The sequence below is a fragment of the Melopsittacus undulatus genome, chromosome Z (genome assembly GCF_012275295.1).
Source record: "Melopsittacus undulatus isolate bMelUnd1 chromosome Z, bMelUnd1.mat.Z, whole genome shotgun sequence".
In the NCBI taxonomy this organism is placed as follows: domain Eukaryota; kingdom Metazoa; phylum Chordata; class Aves; order Psittaciformes; family Psittaculidae; genus Melopsittacus; species Melopsittacus undulatus.
In genome coordinates this window covers 144,965-168,030 of record NC_047557.1, presented here as the reverse complement: position 1 = coordinate 168,030, position 23,066 = coordinate 144,965, and the positions used below count along the sequence as shown (strand labels likewise).

The 23,066-nt window shown below is 49.8% G+C and overlaps 1 protein-coding gene across 1 annotated transcript; it reads left to right on the top strand.

The window, feature by feature from the left end:
* Nucleotides 1-7,430: 7,430 nt before the first annotated feature.
* Nucleotides 7,431-23,012, top strand: LOC117437977 (mucosa-associated lymphoid tissue lymphoma translocation protein 1-like). Its single transcript, XM_034073148.1, has 16 exons — nucleotides 7,431-7,606; nucleotides 9,177-9,343; nucleotides 10,660-10,781; nucleotides 11,373-11,523; nucleotides 13,526-13,704; nucleotides 14,202-14,298; nucleotides 15,309-15,335; nucleotides 15,547-15,579; nucleotides 16,180-16,383; nucleotides 17,883-18,060; nucleotides 18,604-18,678; nucleotides 19,168-19,295; nucleotides 21,029-21,178; nucleotides 21,323-21,480; nucleotides 21,558-21,683; nucleotides 22,138-23,012. The coding sequence occupies exons 1-16, from the start codon at nucleotides 7,467-7,469 to the stop codon at nucleotides 22,597-22,599; spliced, it is 2,397 nt and encodes a 798-aa protein (XP_033929039.1). The 5' UTR covers nucleotides 7,431-7,466; the 3' UTR covers nucleotides 22,600-23,012.
* The last annotated feature ends 54 nt before the right edge of the window (nucleotides 23,013-23,066 follow it).

Sequence of the window (23,066 nt, the reverse complement as noted above, 5' to 3'; positions counted from 1 at the left end):
AAAGTGAATGAGACCATCCCCATTGTGTGCCAAATCCCTTAGGCAGGAAGTGTCTCCCTGGGGGTTAAATACATCCCTTCCATCCATGCTGTGTTCCATGTCAGGAAAGCCAGGGGGGTGGCTCAAGTGGGGACACTTCAGCTTCCCTGAGCTTTTCACCTCTGAGTTCTGAGGAGTCAGAATCTGTGGGATCCACATGGGGTTCCCCTCATGGGGTAACTCTTGTGCTCTGCAAACTGTTCCTCTTCCTGCTCATTTTACCCTCAATCCCCCACATGGTCATTGAGGTCACCAGCCAACTCCAGGGAAGCCTTGGGGTCTGTATGTGACTCCAGCTGAAGCCAAGCTGCAGAGCAGGACATTCTGCTGCCAAACTGTGCCCAGGTCCTGTTCAAAGTGTAGATCCTGCTTCGTGCACCTGCAAAGGGAAGAAAGCTGCAGTTTAAACCCTTCCAACATGGGAATTTATACTCACTGTTTAACAATCAGCATCAAACACTAAAGCAGGAACTACAACCCATCACTGACACTTCCTGCAACACATTGTAGCTGTCTGCAGGGACTTGTGCTTGGAAAGCACATTCCTAAGCACGACTGCACACACACATAGCAGCACAAAATAGGCTTTAGCACCTCTCACTTGGACATGTCTAAATGCAAACAGTAACCTGCCCCCAGTGTGAATATTCACCTGGGCATGACTGCTAGCCAGCAGCTTCCATGTTGGCAGCCACATGGGCACAGCAGCATCCGGGCATCACAGGGACACAGAGTCCAGATGTGCTGGTAGGAACACCTGGAGCAATCACTCTGGTTAGGTCTTACAGGGGTGTTCCTGTTTGAGGCAGTTCTGTTCCACTTTGGTTTGCTGTTTGTAACATCTGTGTGAGACAACAACAGCATTAAGGGTGGGTGGTTTCACTTGAGCCTTGCTTTCAGAGAGCTGTGCAGTTGCAGCCTGTGTGGCAATGGGAATGCACATGAAGCCAAGGTGCAAGATGCCAGAAGACTCCCATGAGCTGATTCCAAAGAGATAGGGAATCATCTCTTTCCTCTGGTAAATAAAATATGTTCCTAAGCATTCCCAGAACCAGAGACTTGAGATGGTTCTGTGTAGTACAAGAGGGACTCTGGGTCATTCCTTACCACAGGGTACCCACACTAACCACAGCAGGATCCCCTCCTCAGGGAGAGCTGTGCAGCAGAACTGAGCTCCAGGTAACTGTGATCTCACCAAGGATGCATGAACAAGGGAGCTACCTGTGACAAGGACAACAGCAGGAAGAAGTTTCTCCCCATCCTGCTGACTGAAGACACCTCTATTCATTCTCCTGTTTGTTCTCCCTGCTTTCCCACTGTGGCCTCTTCAGCTGCTGCCTCTCCTGGCTGGAAGCTCCCACCATAACCTTCCCAAGTGCTCTCCCAGGGCCCCAGCAGAGCAGGCACTGGAGCTGTCAGCACCCAGCTCTGTGGCACAGCCACTGCACACACTGATCAAAGGCAGCTAGCAAGAAGCAAGGGGAGAGCCAGATTAGAGCTTGGGGGCTAAATAGCAAGGGGCTTGCATGGCTTGCTTGGAATCTGCTCTGGTGTGAAGGGCCCAAAGCAGCTAGGTGTAATTACATCTCCTCTGGGCAAGCACCCACAGACACCTTTTCCATAGGGTTACTTGGGAGGCAAGAGCAGGAAGAGAAGGTGGTTGATGGGAATGGTACTAGAAGGGACAGTATCAGGTTATGTGACAAACTGACCCTGTGCACACGAAGGAGAGTGATGGGGTGACCAGAGCAGCATGTAACACGTACGTGTGTTGTACACACACAACATGCTTTGTCAGCTCAGCTTTGGCATAGATGGGCAAGGGTCCAGCATGCAATGAAACAGGCTGACAAGAAAGAATGGTGTGAAGAGCAAACACGATGTGCTACAAAGGTACTGCTCACACTGCCAGGAGACAGATGACAAAGCAGCCTGCTGCTGCTGCAGCCAGCCTGACCTAGAGATGCTTTCTGATCTGAACTTGTGCAGCTAAAAGAAGGTAGATTAGGACCAAATAGAGGGAATAAATGATTCCCAATGAGGGTGCTGAGGCTCTGGCACAGGTCACCCAGAGAGGTGGTAGAAGCCCCATCCCTGGCAACACTGAAGGTCAGGTTGGACATGGCTCTGAGCAACCTGATCTGGTGGAAGATGTCCCTGCTCACTGCAGGTGACCTTTAAAGGTCCCTTCAAGCCAAAGCTTGTGGTTCTGTGATTCCCCACCCAGGAGGGCAGAGCAGGAAGCTGGTGTGCAGCTACCACTGAGCCTGAGAAGCAGCCTGGTTCCAAGTCCATCACAAGATGGGCTTCCCATAGGAAGAGGACAATTTGTAGTGGGTTTAAAGGATGCAGGCACCTGTCAGCTGGCTCTGGGGCAATTCAATTGCCTTTGAACTGCCATCCAGGCTCTGCCTGCAGAAAACAGGCATCAGCTCCTATTATGTTCAGCCCTTCAGCTCTCTGATCACGTTCTGCTTTCCCTTTCAGCCCTAAGACATATAAATATTTAACAGAAGAAATAAAAGGGAGCAGGAGATGAATCTTTTCCTCCTCAGTTTTACTCCAGTGCCATGGAATTACCCCCAAGCATTCACCCATCTCCTCTGCAATATGTATGTGCCTCATGCTCCCCATTGCACTCTTTCAAAGCTGCTCTTCAGGAGAGCAGATGCCTCTCTCCTCTCTTTGGAGGGGATCAGCTATTTTAAAAGCATGGCAATTTTCCCAGCTGCAAAGAGACTTGGCAAGAGCTGTGCATGCAGATTGCCTCATGAAGAGCCTTCACTACAGCAATTGAAGTGCACAGACATGAGCTGGGCTCCTGCATGGTGACATCGAGGGGAAAGAGCTGTCAGGTTCCTTGAGATGAGAGTTAGATTTGATTGCTGAGAAGTGCAGCTCCAGAAGTGGAAGGAAAGCACAACCCTGCTCCAGGGGTAACACTGCACTAACTGTTGTGCTTCCACCCCAAACACACATGAGGGTTTTGTAAAGCTGGGGAGAAAACAGAAGATTTAAGCTAAAACTGTTACTTCAGTTACTGAATTTAGATAGGAATTAGACAGAGAAGTGCTGGATAAAACCATCCCAGCTCCTCAGTAACACTTGTGACAGAGGGAAGATGAAGGATGAGATGGAAGTTTGTCATCAGCTGACCTGTAACCTGAAAACAAGCTCAGTTCCTATGAAAGTGGGTTTGAAAAGAGGACAAGGGAATATTTGGATGTGGGAGGGTCCTCTGGCTGCTGGTCTGGAAACCAGTGATGGTTACCTGAATCAGGTAGTAGCTAAGGACATGAGGGCAGAGAAGCTGCCTCTGAAGCTGTTTTCTCTCATTCCCATCTATTCATCACACAGTCTCTGTTCTCTGCTCAGCCCTGCTCAGCCCACGCCTCATCCAGCAGGATTTATTCCTATCTTTCGGATGCATTCACTCCTCCTCTCATGGGACCTGTCAGTCTATACCCATGTGTTGTCTCTCTCCTTATCATGGGCAGGGATCACTCTCATCCTCACGTGCTGCCTGGCACAATGGGCACCTGATCTAAGCCTAAACCTGCTCTAGTGCTGCAGTAAAATACACTGACAACCAAAGCATTGTCTGGGGTGAGAGCTTTGAAGTCCCACATCAGAGCACAAATACCCCTGTGTGCCTCTGTTCTGCTTCACACCCACATCAGCACAAAGGAGTGGGCAAGAGGAGCCTGCACAAAGGGTTATCTTAGCTAAACACACAGGAGGAATGAGGCTGATAATCCCCCTGGCTCACATTAGGACATATCCTTCCATCAATGAATACTCTGGTCTCTTTATCCCAAGCTGACACTAGGTCTGGGATACCTGAAAACACAGGAAAGATGGATAGCTACATAAATAACACATGTAACAGCCTCACATCACACAGACTGTGTCTGTAGTAACCTATCTGCTGCTGCCCACGCTGGCAGGTCCCTTGTGGACTGACTTCCACTGAACTGCTGCCCCAAACCTACACACAGAAAGCAGGACTGATTCTCTGATATGAGGATGTGGGTGCATGTATCACACAGGCTGCTCACCCACTAACACTCCTCCATCACCCTGAGCTTTAGGAAGTGTTTGCTGATGTGCTTCCTTCCTTACTCTGAGGTACCTGGTCTGAGACAGCAAATTCCCCAGATCCTACTGCCAGGCCAGACTTTGGGATTTCCCCTGCTGGAAAACAATTATTATCCCACTAAACTCTGGCTTTATACATGTCTTTGTAGAGCTGTTATACTGGCAGGTGGCTTAACCACAGAGCAAGATAGGGGCTAGAATTAGACTTCATTTAAGAGAAACATGAAAAAGCTCAAACCAAGCCACTAACAACCACAAAACTTCTTTGTGATGAACTGAAACAGTTGTCATATACCAGACATACCATCTATCGTGTCATACATATATCATATACCATATACCATACATATATCATATACCATACAGATCCCACTGGAAAGCAAGCTGGCACAGCCAGCAGGACGTTATTAGATCGAGTAAAGAAAGCAGCAAAGGCAGAACAGAAACAACACAGGCAGAAAGGAAACCCCACAAACCACACAACCCCAAGGAAAACCCAAAAGGGACAGTGTGAAATGTGGGACCAGGAGGAACTTCCCACTGGCTGGGTCAGGATCCATGCCCTGCCTGATGCTGGCATCCCGTTAGAACGAGTGCTGTGTACACGTTATTCCTGCCTTGGCCTGGCTTTGGCACAGACAGAACACACAAGCACGGGGGATATAAGGGAGTCCTGCTGCAGCCTGGCTGGGTTCTCACTCCCATTCCCAGCCTGATGATGCTTTTCCACTTGGGAACATACACATTTTTCACTTGCTCATCTTCTCCTTTAACAGAAATCCAGGTTTTTATTCAAGTTTTCTGTTAAGAGTTTCCTCAGCACGGGTGTTTCTGTGGCTCTTTGTGCATCCAGCAGTGCTGGTGGAACCAAATCCCACTTCCCTCCGAGCCCAGAGAAGCTTGCCCACAGCAGTTTGCTTACTACAGAGCCTAACGTTAGATGGAGTAGGAGTAGCAAGTGGTCCTCAGCTGCCAGCTGGATTAAACCACAACAAGCTCTCATGCAGAGGATTTACAACTGCATTTCCTATTTGCTTCCAGATCTCCCAGTAGTTCTGTCTGGAGCTCCTAATTCTGGAATACCAACAATAACTATAATGTTACTCTTCTATAATCCCAAACAGCTACTTGTCAAAGAGTGTGTAATGTCAGGAAGTACCAAAATGCCTTGTTATCTAACCCAATTCACACATGTATGGCATGAACAGGGTTTGGATAAGGAACATTCCTGTTCATAAAGCAGATGCCTGGAAAACGTCTCCTTGACACATATTCTGGGATGTTTTGTGTTTCTTCCTTTCCCAACATGCAAAGCTTATTGACAACTTGTCTGTTAGTGTTACCTGCTGTAAACAGCAGCAGGGCATACAGCAAACACCCAGCTATAAATCACTGGCTAACTGCAAGAGCTGCCTGGCTCTGCACATATCCAGTGAAGACCTTGATACTGAGTAATTAAAACACAGCTCCACTCTTAACACTGCTCTGTCCCCATCTATTTTTAACACTTGCCAAGCATCTGACACCGTCAGCAGGAGCCATTCAGACACCAACAATACCAAGCACCAGGTTTGCCCTCAGGAACAGAGGCAATCCCTATGTGATGAGGCTTGGGCCGTGCAATAGGATTTGGGAGGGATCACAAGTGGATTTCAGGATACGTTGTACACTTACACACTCTTTAGGGAAGGAAGTTTGCTTTCACACAGGTTCTGTCCTGGTGCTCAGGGGACACAGCACCAGAGTCACATTTCAGAGCATTCAGAAGGGTTCTGCAGGCAGCTGTTTGCAAACAGGTCTCCCAAGCTGAACAACACTGACCACACTTCAGCAGGAGCAAATCACAACTCCTGTTCCCCATGCAATACTGAAGCAACCACTGCATTCATGTAATGCATTAATAAAACAACTCGCTCCTCTTCACTTTATTTCTCTGTCATGAGACACATTGTACGTGCAGGCACAACAAGCACACAAGTACTGTGACACCAGAAACAATGTGACCTCTGGAAGCATGAACATGCACTCACCCAGGTGCTCTCCAAGGCCAGGCCTGTGCTTCCACCCGTGGTACAGGACAGAAGAGGTGAAGGTGGTGCCCGTCCCAGAGCTCAGGAGCTGGCTGGAGCTGCAGTGCTGGGTGACCTCAGTGTCAGACTCTGCTCACAGAGCAGGTTGACTTTAAGAGCCTATTCCGTTACAGCAGAGGGCTGCCCTGAACACCGGTGCCAGGCAGCAGGGGACGGCACATCCCACTGCCATACATGTCCTGGGGAATCTCCTCGTGGCCCTGGAACACAGGAAGTGTTGGCCTCAGCTGTGCAGAGTAAAGCACCAGGGTTGGGTGTATTCCCACTGCCCTTAGGGAGTATTCCCACTGCCTTAGGGAGTATTCCCACTGCTGTTAGGGAGTATTCCCACTGCCTTAGGGAGTATTCCCACTGCTGTTAGGGAGTATTCCCACTGCTGTTAGGGAGTATTCCCACTGCCTTAGGGAGTATTCCCACTGCCTTAGGGAGTATTCCCACTGCTGTTAGGGAGTATTCCCACTGCATTAGGGAGTATTCCCACTGAGGTTAGGGAGTATTCCCACTGCTGTTAGGGAGTATTCCCACACACCAGAGGAACCTGAGTGAACTGCACAGACTGCTGTGAGCACAAGGGAGGCTGAAGCCAGTTTTGTGCCATTCCTTTAGCTGTTAGCACAGCTAGAAGTGGTTATGGGATCCTAAACCCTTGTTGTTCCCACTGTTCCCTGGGCTCATAGGGAAGTGTGTTGTGCAGTGCACACAGCACCTACAGGAGCCCTCACTCGGGACCAGCAGCAGGGATAGGTGTGTTACACACAACAGCCTCAGAACAACCCCCCTGGTACCTGTGTGTGACATTGGGGTCAGTTTCACTGTCATCTGTTGTGCATCCACGGTGAGGAACTGACCGGTTGTACCTCAGGGGAGCAGCGTCACCACCAGCTCTCCTCACAGCCGGCCGCTGGGACCCCTGTACCCCCTGTATCCCCATTCCCGTTCCCGGCCCATTCCCATTCCCATTCCCGTTCCCATTCCCATTTCCATTCCCATTCCCATTTCCATTCCCATTCCCGTTCCCATTCCCATTCCCGTCCCCATTCCCCATCCCCGCTGCCCCCCCCCCCCTCCCCTCAGGAAAGGGCGGGAAGCGGCTGTGCGGCTGTGCGCATGCGCAGTGCGCTCCTGGGCGGGGTTGGACCCGTCCGTACTGCGCATGCTCAGTGCGGTCCTGGCCCATGGCGGCGGCGCTGACCGGGCTGTGTCCGTCCGTTCTGCGCATGCTCAGTGCGGTCCTGGCCCATGGCGGCGGCGCGGGGCCTGCTGACCGGGCTGTGTCCGTCCGTTCTGCGCAGGCTCAGTGAGGTCCTGGACGCGGCGGGGCCGGACCGGGGATGGCGGCAGCTGGCGGAGCGGGCGGCGGGAGGTGGGATCCGGGTCAGGTGAGCACCGGGGGGGTCACGTGAGGGGGGAACGGGGACCGGGTCACGTGAGGGGGGACCGGAGGCACAGCCCCGGTGCGGCCCTGCCCGAGCCTGAGGCCTCCGTCCTGCGGGAGCGGAGCGGCCATGACCGGCGCTGGGCCTGAGGTAAAGTCATGGCCGGGGCTGCTTGGGCCGTGTGAGGGCCTGCGGTGAGGAGGCAGCAAAGTGCAGGTGATGGCACTTGCAGGCAGCAACATCTCCGTGCTCCTCCTCAGGCCGCATTCTGCACATGGGGCTGTTCGGGGTTTGGTTTGGAGGCAGCAGCTCAGGAACGTGAGGTGCTGTAAGTGCAGCACACGGTGAGCAGTGTCCTCCCTCTGTTGCAGCTGTATGGACTGAGGACTGGAACCTGAGGGCTGCAGTGTGAGCCCGGTGAGGGGTCTGTGTGAGCATGTGGTATCGGGTACAATACAGTGAAGTGATTGATGAGTGGAAGTATCTCCATGGGAGCTAAGGCAAAAAACATTGATTCATCTTTAATGTGGGAATACACAAACACACATTCCCTTCTATAGCTGTGTTCATGTCCTTATTACCTGTGCTGTTTTAATCTGCTCTGATCTGTGTGTGTTTGTGTGTGGATAGGAATGTATGGAAGCAGGTAACCACACTGTGTGTGTATGTGTGTGGATAGGAATGTATGGAAGCAGATAACCACACTGTGTGTGTATGTATGTGGATAGGAATGTATGGAAGCAGGTAACCACACTGTGTGTGTTTGTGTGTGGATAGGAATGTATGGAAGCAGGTAACCACACTGTGTGTGTTTGTGTGTGGATAGGAATGTATGGAAGCAGGTAACCACACTGTGTGTATGTGGATAGGAATGTATGGAAGCAGGTAACCACACTGTGTGTGTATGTGTGTGGATAGGAATGTATGGAAGCAGGTAACCACACTGTGTGTGTTTGTGTGTGGATAGGAACATGTGGAAGCAGGTAACCACACTGTGTGTGTTTGTGTGTGGATAGGAACATGTGGAAGCAGGTAACCACACTGTGTGTGTATGTGTGTGGATAGGAATGTATGGAAGCAGGTAACCACACTGTGTGTGTTTGTGTGTGGATAGGAACATGTGGAAGCAGGTAACCACACTGTGTGTGTTTGTGTGTGGATAGGAACATGTGGAAGCAGGTAACCACACTGTGTGTGTCACTTAAGCTGCAACAGTCGCTGGTTTTAGTAGAATCAAAGCCTTCCTGGACTTTCAGGTTGGCTTCTGCCTCCCTCTTTGCTGGTTCTGAATTACACACATGGGAGTGAACGGTGCTGCTCTTGTCTGTGCCATCAGAAGTGCCAGAGTGAAGCTCTCTGAAGGCACTGGGGCAGAGCTGTTGGGTGCAAGCATCACCTGCAGCATGCAGCTCACTAACACAGGCTGGGGAGGTGCTGCTGAGCTCCCAGAACCGGCAGGAAGTACTGCAGATACCTTCAGATCAATGGGGAAGTTCCCTGTGGGTTTACTGCTCCTCTGTGAGGCAGCAGCACCGAGGAGCTCTGCTCCATGTCTTTCCCCCTTGCTTTGCAGCCCTCTGGACCTGGAGCAGTGCTCCCTGCAAGTGCTGGAGCCAGAGGGAAGTCCCAGTTGGAGCCTCCTGAAGCTGCTGGGAGACCGTGGCTGCACCGTGCTGGAGCTGGTGCAGTTCCTGCAGGCCCTGGAGCACACAGAGGCTCTGCAGTGCCTCAGCCTGTCAGGTCAGTGCTGGAGCTCATGGAGCTCCTGCAGGCCCTGGAGCACACAGAGGCAATCCAGTGCCTCAGCCTGTCAGGTCAGTGCTGGAGCTCATGCAGGCCCTGGAGCACACAGAGGCTCTGCAGTGCCTCAGCCTGTCAGGTCAGTGCTGGAGCTCATGGAGCTCCTGCAGGCCCTGGAGCACACAGAGGCTCTGCAGTGCCTCAGCCTGTCAGGTCAGTTCTGGAGCTCATGCAGGCCCTGGAGCACACAGAGGCTCTGCAGTGCCTCAGCCTGTCAGGTCAGTGCTGGAGCTCATGCAGGCCCTGGAGCACACAGAGGCTCTGCAGTGCCTCAGCCTGTCAGGTCAGTTCTGGAGCTCATGCAGGCCCTGGAGCACACAGAGGCTCTGCAGTGCCTCAGCCTGTCAGGTCAGTGCTGGAGCTGGTGGAGTTCCTGCAGGCCCTGGAGCACACTGAGGCTCTGCAGTGCCTCAGCCTGTCAGGTCAGTGCTGGAGCTCCTGCAGGCCCTGGAGCACACAGAGGCAATCCAGTGCCTCAGCCTGTCAGGTCAGTGCTGGAGCTCCTGCAGGCCCTGGAGCACACAGAGGCTCTGCAGTGCCTCAGCCTGTCAGGTCAGTGCTGGAGCTCCTGCAGGCCCTGGAGCACACAGAGGCTCTGCAGTGCCTCAGCCTGTCAGGTCAGTGCTGGAGCTCCTGCAGGCCCTGGAGCACACGGAGGCTCTGCAGTGCCTCAGCCTGTCAGGTCAGTGCTGGAGCTCCTGCAGGCCCTGGAGCACACGGAGGCTCTGCAGTGCCTCAGCCTGTCAGGTCAGTTCAGGTTTGTGGTACAGGTTCTTCCCTCAGGCATTCTCTGTTAGGAAGATGTCCTCTTCTGCTGCCCTTGCTTGTACCAGTGGGTCTGGTTTGGGTCACACTGTAACAAGGTCTGGGATGGTCGAGGTTAGGGAAATCACTGGATGGCACCAAACTGGTGTCAGAATTTCCCTCGTGCTCCTTCCTGCCAGTTCACATCTGAAGTGGGAAGTTTTACCTTGTGTGTGGGCAACAGCAAACCCCAGCACTGAAACCACAGTGTGTTGTAAGCTCTGACTCCTTTGATCCGTCCTCAGGCTGTGCCTGATCTTAGTCTGATGCCTGACAACTGAGTGTCTGACATTCATATAACAAATGGGAGCTGTGCATACACGGTACAGACTCATTCTTTTCCCAATCTATTTAATGACAGAAACTCTGCTCAAAGAACAACTTAACTGCAAGTGTCAGTAGTGGAACTGTTGTTGTTAACAACCTTCCTGTGTGTACATTCTTCCTTAAAGCAATCCAGATTGTTGTGCAGCCAGACTCTCAGTCAGTGCTCCCTGGACAGATGGTCAAGCTGTCTTGTTGGGCAACAGGACACCCGTTTGTGCATTACCAGTGGTTCAAGCAGGAGAAAGAGGTAATAGTTGATACAAATACAGGGGGTTTAATGGTGGAAATAGTAGGGAATGATTTGGCATGATACCTTTTTAAAGGCTTACTTGGAATGAGAGGAGATTGCTTTATATACTAATACAAGTGTAAGAAATGCTGCATAACAACCCTATCAATGTGTAAAATAAGGTGGTTCCTATATTCAGACCATCCTTGGAGGCTAATCTGGGAATGTGACAGCAAGTACAGATGTAGTGAAACAGTCTTTGTGGAGGAATGTTACAGTGTCCTGATCATAGTGACTATGTCCTAAGGCTGTAGCTGGATGTGACACACTCAGGTGGGAATGGTGCTTAAGAAATCATTCCAAGTTACTTGTGGGGAAAGGTAAAGTCCTTGATTTCAGAAGAGCTTTTGAGCAGGCTTCAGAGCTCGGAGGTGTCTTGAATAGAGGCATGTGAATGGCTCTTGAAGGAAGCCTGCCTTGAGCTCCATAAATACACACAACAAGACTTCCTCACCCCAGATGAGGCAGGTGCTATGAGCATTGAAATAAGCATTCCAGGGTTGGTCCAGGTTTAGGTTAAACCTGTTCCTTGGTGCCCCTGTCCTTCAGGTCCCCAATGGCAACTCTCCAGAGCTGGTGTTTAACCCAGTGACTGTGAACGACTCTGGCTTCTACATCTGCCGGGTGAACAGTGAGTCCTCCTTCGTGTTCAGTCGCTGGGCACACCTGCAAGTCTGTCGTCTGCAGGGGACACCTGAGGGTGAGTGTGTGGTGGAAGTTGTCTTCCTACCCCTTAGAGGGACTAGGGTCCTGTTGCTGTCTTGCACAGATGGGAAATAGGCCTGATTAAAGCCACACACAACCCAATGCACTCGTCACAACTTCATATAACCAGCCCAGCTAACACTGAAGGCAGGGCAACAAGACACTGAAATAAAGCTGTGAGAGGAAGAAACACTTGAGTTAAACTGAGTGTATCAATGGTCAGCTTACACTCAGTGTAACCTGCCTGCAAAGCCCTAGTAATTGAACTGCACTGGGTAAGTCCATAGGAATTGATGGCTTGAAGACATTGTGGGTTTTCTGGTGTGTGTTCTTTGTTGTTTGCTTTACAGAATGCATTGACTCCTGCACTTTATAAACTCCCTCATTAAACAGCCTGGACTTGCTGCTGGCCTGAAGATGCATGAGCCAGAGCTCAAGTGCAGTGCCTCAGGCTGCACAGAGTACTTACTTCATCTCTTGTCATGAGTCAAAGGTGTTTTCTACTTGCATCCCACATAGACAAGTGACTCATGTCAGGAAAAGAGACAGAGAGAGCTGTTCTTCTGGTACTAGATGCAAAGCTAGTGCAGTGTCACTTGGGGTAACCTGTTCACATCTTCTGCTTTTCCTGCTTCTGCTCCAGGCTCTGCTCAGTTAGAACCCTGCAGGTTTAGGTGTTGCTGCTTGCACCAGGAAGCTGAGGTGGATAACATTGTAATGGCAGCTTCCAAAGAGCCCCTGAGGAAAACCAGCAGTGTATTGTTCCCCACTTGGGGCAGTTCTGGAGCCTGAAGGGCAGCAGGTATCCACAGCCTAGAGCCTTGCTTTGTGTTCCATGCCTCTTGGCCAGCCAGGAACTATAGGGGCAGTGAGTTTTACTGTGTTTAGGCCTTGGTCATGGATGACAGGATGAAGGGCTCCTTCCTGTAGTTTCCCCTCTTGGAGGGAGACATGTAGTACTTGCACTGAGTGAGCACTCTCCATCTCCTGGCCTGGGATTGCTGGTTTTCAGTTGGACTGGACAGTACTGACAGCACCACAGCTGTAAGTGATGACTGGGTATGGAATCTTCTGTTTCAGCTGCTCACTCTCTGTCTTTCCCCTTTTTCTGCTCCCTTTTGGTTGCTTTCTTCTTTCAGATGCTCTTCCCTCCTCTCCTTTCATTGCTTTCTGTTTGCTCCCTTCTGCCAAAGCTGTCTTGGGAGCTTGGGACCAGTGAGGCAGCCAGAGCAGATCCTAAAAGATACAGGGACGAGCTGGCTAGTGTGTGTTGTGGGTGTACAACAACAGGATGTACCAGCAAGGGCCTGTGAATGGCAGGTAAGGGAGACAGAAACCATGTTACCTTTCAATCTGTTATCTTTCACTGCCTGTAACTGTTGGGTTCCTGTCCTTAACCCTAATCCTGTTTGACTGCAGCCTCTGGAACACAAGTTTATGATGCACCAAGCACCTCAGCCCCTGGCAGAACAGAGATACTTGGATCACTGCCTCCCTTTATTTCACTGTCCTCACCCTCTGTCTGTCAGTCACAGCTCTGATGACACAGTGTGTGTCTGCACACGTAGTGTCACAGCAGACATGAGTGACCTTGCAGCTGAGAGGAAAGATCACTGCTGTGACCTTACAAGTGGGGCTGGGCTTGCTGGAGTGTATGTCACTGAACTGGTACGTGGATACCCCACATCTCAGTGCAGATGGATGTCCTCAAGATGAGTTTTATCATGTATAGAGACTTGCATCACAGCAGCTGGATGAGTCTTCAGTGCATTTAAGGTGTTCTGAGTAGCTTTTGTTCCCCAGGACATTCCTGTTTGGGTCATGGCAGTGGCTGATGCTTTAGCATACTCCTCAGGGATAAGTAGCTGAATGTCATTGCTATTAAACCAGGCTGTTGGAGTTAGGAAGATGTGACCATACATCATCAATTCCCATTACCCTGTATGGTGTCTCACCCTCTCTTTCCTGTTCTCTTCCCTCTTTCTTCACTTCTTAAGGGAGCTTATCTGCTTTGCCTGGGAACAAGCTGCACATCTGTGTTCAGCCTCAGGCCCAGAGCCTGGCAGTGGGGGATGCTTTGGTGCTGGAGTGTGCAGCTGTTGGAACCCCCATTCCTCAGTACCAGTGGTTCAGAAATGGATTCCCCTTGGCAAATGGGAGCAAAAGTGTCTATATGGTAAGTTACTGGGGGCCAGCCCTGGGGGACGGGTGCATAACCACTTAACTTACACATAAAGCTTCCTTGAAGAAAGCAGGTTAATGCATAGCCTGGTTACCTGTTGTGGGTGTGCTCACTGGAAGCTCTTAGTCCCTTCCTATAGTGCTCTGAGGTGCATGGCTTTAATCCTGAGCATGTTCCAGGTGGTAGTCATGGGGTTTAAGGCTGTAGTGTGCTCTGGATTGCTGGGACATGACACAGATCAGTATCAGTAGGGTGAAAGCCCTGCAGAGCACTCTGGTTTGTATGAGCTCTTGCATTCAGTGCATCCCAAGGCACTGAGGTGCATTGCTAGGAGGCATGTGCTGTCCTGCCCACTGAGGAATGAGGCTGTCAGCAGGGCTGGCTTAGGTCAGGCTTTGCTTTTAGGTCTCACCCTTTCTTGCAAGTGGGATTAAGTGAAACTGAGACAGGAACTGTGGGGTCAGGTGGGATGACTGACAATGCTTGTGCAGGTCACTTACGTGGATGTGGAGCATCAAGGGACATACTGGTGTCATGTGTTCAATGAGCAGGGAGAGGAGGACAGCAACAAGATAGAAGTTGTCATAGGTAAGGAGGTTTTGTGCTTGATACACGTTACCTGATGTGTCAGTTCCTTCCCTAAGCCTATAAACCCTTGTTGGAGGTGCACACTGTGTTACACTGAGTCCTTCAGCAGGGAGGACAGGTGAGGTTATTCACAGCAGCAGAACAAGTGGCTATAACATGATTTAGTGTGGATATAACATGATTTAGTGTGGATATAACATGATTTAGTGTGGATATAACATGGTTTAGTGTGGATATAACATGATTTAGTGTGGATATAACATGATTTAGTGTGGATATAACATGATTTAGTGTGGATGTAACATGACTTAGTGTGAATATAACATGATTTAGTGTGGATATAACATGATTTAGTGTGGCTATAACATGATTTAGTGTGGATATAACATGATTTAGTGTGGCTATAACATGATTTAGTGTGGATATAACATGATTTAGTGTGGATATAACATGATTTAGTGTGGATATAACATGATTCAGTGTGGATATAACATGATTTAGTGTGAGTGCATGTATGAGAAGCTCAGAGTGACTTTGTGTGCTCACTCTCCCAACTGAGAGCAATTGTCTTCCAATTCTTCCCCCTTGAACCCAAGGAAGGAAAGCTATAGCAGTGGAGTGCTCAGAAGGTAAATACATCTTCAGCTGGGAACAGGTTGTAAGACAAATGATGGGGATGATGGCATGTTGGTGAAGAGCATGTGTGGGTGAAGGGCTTCAGTCTGTTTGGAATCACTGATGCAGTGTTCCCTCTGCATGTGCTTCTCTTCTTGCCTGAACACCCTGATCCAGAGCACATGGGATGAAAACCAACTGCTTGCTCCTTCTGCTGTATAGAGCTTAGTGTGTTGGTGTAGGGTTTTCTCTTCTCTGCATGTGGAGTAATCATGTGAAAGCTTTAGATTTGCAGAAAGGTCCTTTGGCTTCTGTTAATAATCACTTATAGTTTTATTCATGACATAACTGGTTCTTGTTGTTTAAACTGGTGTTACTGGTGTGTTTCTTCACAGAAGACCTCAGTGATCTTCAGAAACCAGGTGAGTGATGAGCTTGGGAAGGAGGGGAAAGGAAAGCAGGTAAAAGCCCAGCAGAACAGAAAGAAAGAGCATTTTCTTGCCTTAAACAGGTAATGTATGAGGCACAGCAGTGCCAATAGCCTGGGGCTGTACAGGATGTGCAGTTCATGTCTGACACTACAGCTATGACTGTAGTTACTGATGATCTGCTCTCCCCATCTCTTTCAAGCAGAGCTGCAAGAACAGGCAGATCACAGACCTGTTGGTAAGTAGTTTGTAATGAACATACATGTTTCACACCTAGGAAACAGCTTTTGCTTCAGAAGTGGCTTCTTCTGCCACTGCTAGTGACATACTGGTGAATAACACACACATAGCTGCAGGGAGAGAGACTTGTGTGTATTCTTATAGCCTTTCCTAATGCCTGCCTGCCCTTTCAGGGGTAAAACGTGGTTAGGGCACCAGTATTTTTAGTGACTCGGTGGAGTGTCTACAACTTCTGATCTGCTTCAGTTTAGTGTTTCAGATTCCTCTGGCCAGGGCCTGAGCCAACATGTTCCTCCCTTACTCTGAATACTTGGCCAGTTGGAGGCAGTGGTATTGGGGTGGGGTGATGGAGAGGACTGGGAGGCAGTGTGCTGAGGGGATGTGTCCCTGCAGGCTCAGCTCTTCCTCAGCAGGGATGCTTTGGTGCTGAGCTGGAGCTCATAAAGATGGATGGATAACATGTATGGTGGGAAGAGTTGCTGGGTTTCATTGGATGGTAGATTCCAGTGTGCCTGAAGTGAGCAGCTTCAGTTTAAAGGAGTTGAATCCATGGAACATATAAACCTGATGTGGTTTGGGTTTTGCTTTCCCTCTGCAGCAACAGACAAGGTAGCCCTATTAATAGGGAACATGAGCTACTGGAACCATCCCCAGCTCAAGGCTCCCATGGTGGATGTCTATGAGCTGACCAACCTGCTGAGGCAGCTGGATTTCAAAGTGGTTTCCTTGCTGGATCTCACTGAGCCCGAGATGAGGAATGCAGTGGATGAGTTTCTGCTCCTCTTGGACAAAGGAGTGTATGGTAAGAACATGGGGTATCCCTCAGAAGCAGGTCAGGGGGTTGCTGCTGGAGCCTTCCACTCACCCCTGCCATTCTGGGGAGTGCTGCTCAGCTCTCAGGCCTCACTGTGTAAAGAACAGGCAGAGGGAGGTTTTCCTTTGCCTTTACAGTGAGCTGGGCTCCATACCAGGTGTGTTAGGGGAGGAGAACAGGACATCTGTTAACCCTCTTCTTTGTGCCAAGGGTTGAGGTGAATCCTTGCTGTGATTCCAGCCTGGCAAGCACAGACTTATCCATAATGCCCTGACAGGGAGTGTGCAAACCTGGATGTCTGCTTCACAAAGCACACTGAGGAGGAACTGGGTTATATGTAAATGATGGTGCACAAATAGAAGATGATTTATGGTGTTTTTGGTGGGCACAGCTCCAGACAGAAGAGGCACAGGGGCTGCTTCTGGTTAGTGCCTGTTACACCTATTCCTGATGCTTGATGTGACATTGTCATTCCTGCTGACTGCCAGGAAAGTGGCATTCAGATAAGGAAGGTTCCAGAGGAGACCAAGTGATGATGGTTTTCACCTCTGATGCCTCAGTTTATGTTGCCCTAAAGGCAGAGAGCAATAAATACTGTATTCCACAAAGGGTAAAAGCACAGACCCATCCATTGAAGGGCTAAAAATAGCTGTTAGGCTGCTTTAAGAGAGAGGCAGATACCACTTGGATGCTGACGTCTGTGGGGAACCTGAGCCTACTTAGAACCATGGTGTCGAAGTGTCTAATGAGTTCCTCCAAACATGTTTACTGTGCTTGCCTTGGCTATGCAGAGATTATTTCTGGTCTTGAGCTCAGCAGCTTAACTGTTGCAGGTACTCATCAGATGAGCACAGCTCAGTCACCTGCCAAGGGTATGCAGGGAGTGTGGTGGCTGTTTCTGAGCTGTTTCTGTTCAGTGAGGAAATACTCCTGATTTATCTTAGAGGCTCATTTCCTACAGTCAGTTCAACACTAATCTGACATAGACTTGATCTGTAGACTCTCAAATACAGCCTTGATTTGGGTCCAGATCCAAGCTGTGGAAACCACATTTGTTTCCTGTTAACTTAGGACCTGACATCCCTCACACACTTGGGGCTTAACTTGACTTTTAACTCTCTTGAACTTACCTGGTCTCAGGTAACCATTTGAACCTTGTAAATAGCCCAGTAGTACCTGTATTTGTTCAGGTTATTCACAGACTGGTTTGGGTTGGAAGGGACCTTAAAGCTCATCCAGTTCCAATAGGGCCACCTTCCACCAGACCAGGTTGTTCCAAGCCCCATCCACTCTTGAACACCTCCAGGTAATGATGTGCATTCAATTCTGTGCCCTTTAAAAACCTGACTTACCTGAATAACACCCTGCTTGGAGCAGCTTGAATGATGTTAAGTCTCCCTCAGACACATATGCATGAAGTGTTTGACATGCTGAAAGTCCAATGTACTCTTGAGCTGTGTGTTTAGTCATGTGTGTTTTGACCTCAGGTCTGTTATACTATGCTGGCCATGGCTATGAAAACTATGGGAACAGCTTCATGGTTCCTATTGATGCCCCAAACCCCTATCGCTCTGCAAACTGCCTGTGTGTGCAGAACATCCTCAAACGGATGCAGGAGAAGGAGACAGGACTCAATGTGTTCCTGCTGGACATGTGTCGCAAAAGGTACAGTCCCATCATGCTGACACTGGGGGCTCCTAAACAAAGCTGGAGGAATTGCTTCAATTGCACTTGGAATCCCTCCTCACTCAGCACTTGTGGTCCCTGAGGGATGTTCAGCAAGAGGAAACTGCTGCAGCTTCCATGTTCTCATGTTTTAAACCTCATTGCTAATGAAATGCCAGTGCCCCAGTTTGGCTTCCCAGTCTGCTGTGGAAGTGTGGCTGCTTCAGCCTTAGGTTATCCTGTGGTTGTGGGGGGGGAACCCAAAACCCCAATAAAATTAAGGGCTCCTGTAGGTTTTGTTACACCCTAAACTGCCTGAATCACTTTGGAAGCCATTGTAGCCAAACTTGGTCAGTGCAGCCTCATCTGGGTGGTGTGTGGTACCTGTGTCTGTGCACTGTCTCCATGAAGATCTCTGTGTGTTAGCAGTCAGGATTCACTGCAGAGCTGTAGGAGAGAAGTGCTGTTGTGAACTCTGCTGGTTGGTGTTAGAATAACTGCAGTGTGCTCCATTGTATTGTCATCTCCTGCCATCTATTGCAGGAACGAGTATGATGACACAATCCTCATCTTGGATGCTCTGAAGGTTACAGCCAACATTGTCTTTGGATATGCCACGTAAGGAACTCTCTCTCCTGCTGTGCCACAGAGGTTTGAAGCCAGAAGTGATTGTACAGCTGATCTGCCACAGGAAAACACCAACTGTGGTGTTAAACACCACTCATTTATATCCCTGTCTGTGGCTTTGCCTTTCTTTCTGTCTTTGAATCATTCCACAGTCTAACTGACTGGAAATGCATATGTAATGATTCCCAGTGTTCCCATGCGGATCCAGGGTGACACCAGTGCCTTCAGCAAGCCAGGAATGGCTGGGCAGGCTTCCTGATCATGGTTTCTTGTAGGAGTTCTCTACTCATCTAGGTAGTTTGACATCAGTCTATGGTCTGATTGTAAGTGAATTCTCCTCACCATGTGTTGCTTGCAGATGGACATGCAGAGCAGGTTTCAAACTGGGGGTTTCTTCCCCCATTGCCAACATAACCACTCCTGTAGTCCTCATGCAGATGTTCCAGTGCTTGCCCTTGTCTGACCCTGCTGATCTCACAGGTGCCAGGGAGCAGAAGCTTTTGAGATCCAGCAGTCAGGCTTGGCCAATGGGATCTTCATGAAGTTCCTGAAGGATCGCTTGCTGGAGGACAAGAAGATCACTGTGCTGCTCGATGAGGTGGCAGAAGGTGAGCTCCAGCCTCCTGCATTTACAACAGCTTCTGTGCTCAAGTGTGAGCTCTGCTGTTAAACCAGCAGCTGTTGTCAGCACATTGACAAAGCTCATGATGTTATAAAGGGATTTGAGCTTCTTTAATGCTGATCAATGTTATCCTCTGCTTTCTAGTGAACCTTCTTTGTTCTCAGTGTCCTTCTGCATTTAGATTTAAATTGCTCATCCATTAAAATCACTTTTAGTGTCCAGTCACTTCCATTTAAACAACAGAGTCCTACCTACCAAAGAGTGATGCTAATCAAAGGTACAAGTGCACTGTAAAGGGCAATGCAGTGTGTTAATGTGCCTGCTTCTTGTGTAGCTGATGGGAGAAGTGCTGAGGAGAAAACTGTTGAGGGGAAAGGTGTTGGTTCTGTGCAAACCTGTGCTCAAAGCATGGGATAGCTGCAGCGTTAAAGTTGTGTGTGTAAGGCTCTGGTCTTTGTGGGTGATGTTCTGCTGTGGGTTCCCTGCAATCCCATCATCTTAGCATCATGTATAATGTAATGTATATACTGTATAATGTATATACTACATCCTTAGTCTTTATCCTATGTTCTCCTTGTCAGCCTGTTCAAAGCAGGAGTAAAGTCCAACTGCCTCTTGCTTTGTGCCAGGCTGATGTCCCATGCTGGAGATGTCCTGTGTGCCCTATTGCTTATCTCACCCTTGAACTCAGTGCAAAGACAGATGCCTCTGTCAGGCAGTGTGACCACCACTGCTGTCACCATTACCAGATACTGGGTGTTGGGAGAGCACTGGTGCCATTTGGAAACGCTCCAGAGGAGGGTTTGCAGTCAGTGCTCCATGTAAAGAGCCTTCCTGTGCGTGGTCAGTGCTTGCTGGTGATGCTGCTTGTGCTGAGTGCCTTTGGCTTGGTGTCCTTTGCAGTACCTCAGTCCCCTTCCTGTACCAGTGCATGGGGTTATTCCTGCCCAGGCACAGGACAGTGTTGGATCCATGAGGTTCCTCTCTGCTCAGTTCTCCACCTGTCAGGTCCCTCTGATGCCAGAACAATGCTCTGGTGTGTCAGGTTTAATCACCTGTCACCAGGTCCTTAGTGCTGATGTTCAATAACCAATATTGACCCCAGCACCATAGAATAGGTTGGGAGGGACCTTAAACCCCCATAAATACCCTGCTTGCCTCCAGAGCTGTAGGAATCCTCTCCAATGGGGTTATTCACATGCTTGGAATGAGTCACTGCAACCAGGACCTCACTGAATCAGAGCTGGGATGCTGCTGGGGCTGCTTTGAAGAGCACATTGAGTAGGACACATACAGATCCTCTGCAGGCACCTGCACGTTGCTTTGTCCTGAAGGGATGAATAGCTGAGCAATGAATGCCTCTAGAACATGTGTTTATGGATGTGCTGACACTGACATAACCACAGCAGTGTGTTCAGTTGGGGTTCAGTGTGTTCAGTTGGAGTTCAGTGTGTTCAGTTGGGGTTCAGTGTGTTCAGTTGGAGTTCAGTGTGTTCAGTTGGGGTTCAGTGTGTTCAGTTGGGGTTCAGTGTGTTCAGTTGGAGTTCAGTGTGTTCAGTTGGGGTTCAGTGTGTTCAGTGTGTTCAGTTGGGGTTCAGTGTGTTCAGTTGGAGTTCAGTGTGTTCAGTTGGGGTTCAGTGTGTTCAGTTGGGGTTCAGTGTGTTCAGTTGGGGTTCAGCAGTGTTCACATTGAAACAAACCATGTCCATCTCCTTTCAGACATGGGCAAGTGCCACCTAACCAGAGGCAAGCAGGCTCTGGAGATCCGCAGCAGTCTGTCTGAGAAGAGGGCCCTGACTGATCCCATCCAACAGGCTGGATCCTCTGCAGAGACCCAGGCCCGGAACCTCCAGTGGGCCAAGGCTCATGGTATGGGGCAGTCTGCAGAGCTGTGGTTTGTTCTAAGCCAGGCATAGGACAGAGGTCCATAGGAGGGCAGCAAGAGGAGGTCTGCCCTTTGAAACCCATCATAAACAGCAAACACAGGTTGAGTTCTGTGTTATTCACTTGCAGAGCTTCCAGAAAGCATGTACCTGGAGTTCAAGTGTGGGGTTCAGATCCAGTTGGGCTTTGCAGCTGAGTTCTCCAATGTCATGATCATCTACACTCGGATAGTGAAGCAGCCACCTGAGGTAGTGGTTTGCAGAGCCTACGTTACAGACTTTGCACTGGTGAGTGCTCCCTCCTGCTGCCCTGGGATCCCCCTGCCCTGTCCGTGTCAAACTGCATCTGTTCTTCCCTGCACAAGGACCTGGATGTGGATCCCAAAGAGGCCAACAGAGGAACTCCTGAGGAAACTGGAAGCTATTTGGTCTCCAAGGACCTTCCCAAGCACTGCCTCTACACCAGGCTGAGCTCACTGCAGAAGCTGAGGGTCAGTATAGGTAACTCATCACTGCCTGTGCAGTCCTGACACTTGTACCAAGCACTTGGTATTTCCTAGGCCTTTGGCAAGGTGATTTGTTCTGTGAGGATCATCTGTTCCTGTGCCTGTAGTACAAGAACATGATCCAAAGCACAGCAGCATCTTCCATCTCCTTCCATTACAGCTTGTGCTCTTGGGCATGTTGAGTTTGTGCCTGTGTCATGAACCCCTTTGCTGGTGTTTCACCCATTGCTTTTGGCAGCTGCTGCCATCAAAGGGCCTCTATAAATAAACCCTATCAGGAGACCCAAAAGAGGCCCTCAGTAAACAGGTCTTGCCCAATCCATGTCTGTAGCTCCTACAGAGGTTACTCTCCTCCACACAAGACTGTGCTGCTCTGGGTGTTTCTGTGTTGTCTGTCTGGGGGAAGAGCTGTAACTTTCTCCCCTCCTTCCTTTTGCAGGAGCACTTGGTCTTCACTGTCTGCCTGCACTATGAGTACCCAGGAACAGAGTATACAATGGATGAGAGGAAGGAAGTTAACGTTGGCAAGCCCCTGATTGCTAAGCTGAGCCTTCATCAGGGGTTCAGAGCCAGCAGCTGCCTCCAGACCTGTTGTCTGGCCCAGAATCACTTTCCTCATCACATGGAATCGAGTCCAGTGGCAAGTGAATACTTCATCCCTGGCCACTGCCAGCCCAGTTCCTGCCCAGGCATCTGCCTTCCACACCAGGTGTGCTCAGGCAGCACCAGACAACCAGAGGCCTGTGCCTGCAATGGGATATTGGCTTCCAGGCATGAAGCAGGGAACTACCGACCCCCTGTGGAGGAGACTAATGTCCCAGTGGAGACCACAGATGACACTGTTGAACTGGAATCCCTCCTCTCTGACAAGCTCAGGGTCTCTAAGCAGCAGTGTCTGTGATGTGACATGGGAAAGGGGTTTCCATGTCACCTGAGATTAACATGACTAAAACTCCATGAGCCCCAGGATGATAAATGTGCCTTTGAGCCTCACTTGTTCAGTATCATGGGTTACTTACATCCTCACGTAAGGTTTTGTGTGTTCATACCTGTTTTAGCAGCCTCCTGACACATACTGTAAATGAACTGAGCAGAGGAGGCTCTTACAGAGGGTGAAGACATCATGGTTTCATATTCCAGTGTTAAGAACATGTCTCCTTCAAGCCTCAGTTTCTTTCCTTCCTCATGTATGTATTAGGATCAGTCACTGCCATTCCAGCCCCTTGGATGCAGCTTTGCTGTGTTCTCCTCTCCCATGCTCAGAGTGGCAGGAGCTGACAGATGGATGAGGAGCTGTGCAAGGGAACCAGACCTGAGCTGCTCCTTGTCTTTGAGGGAGCCAAGCACAGGTGCATGTGGTGCATTGTC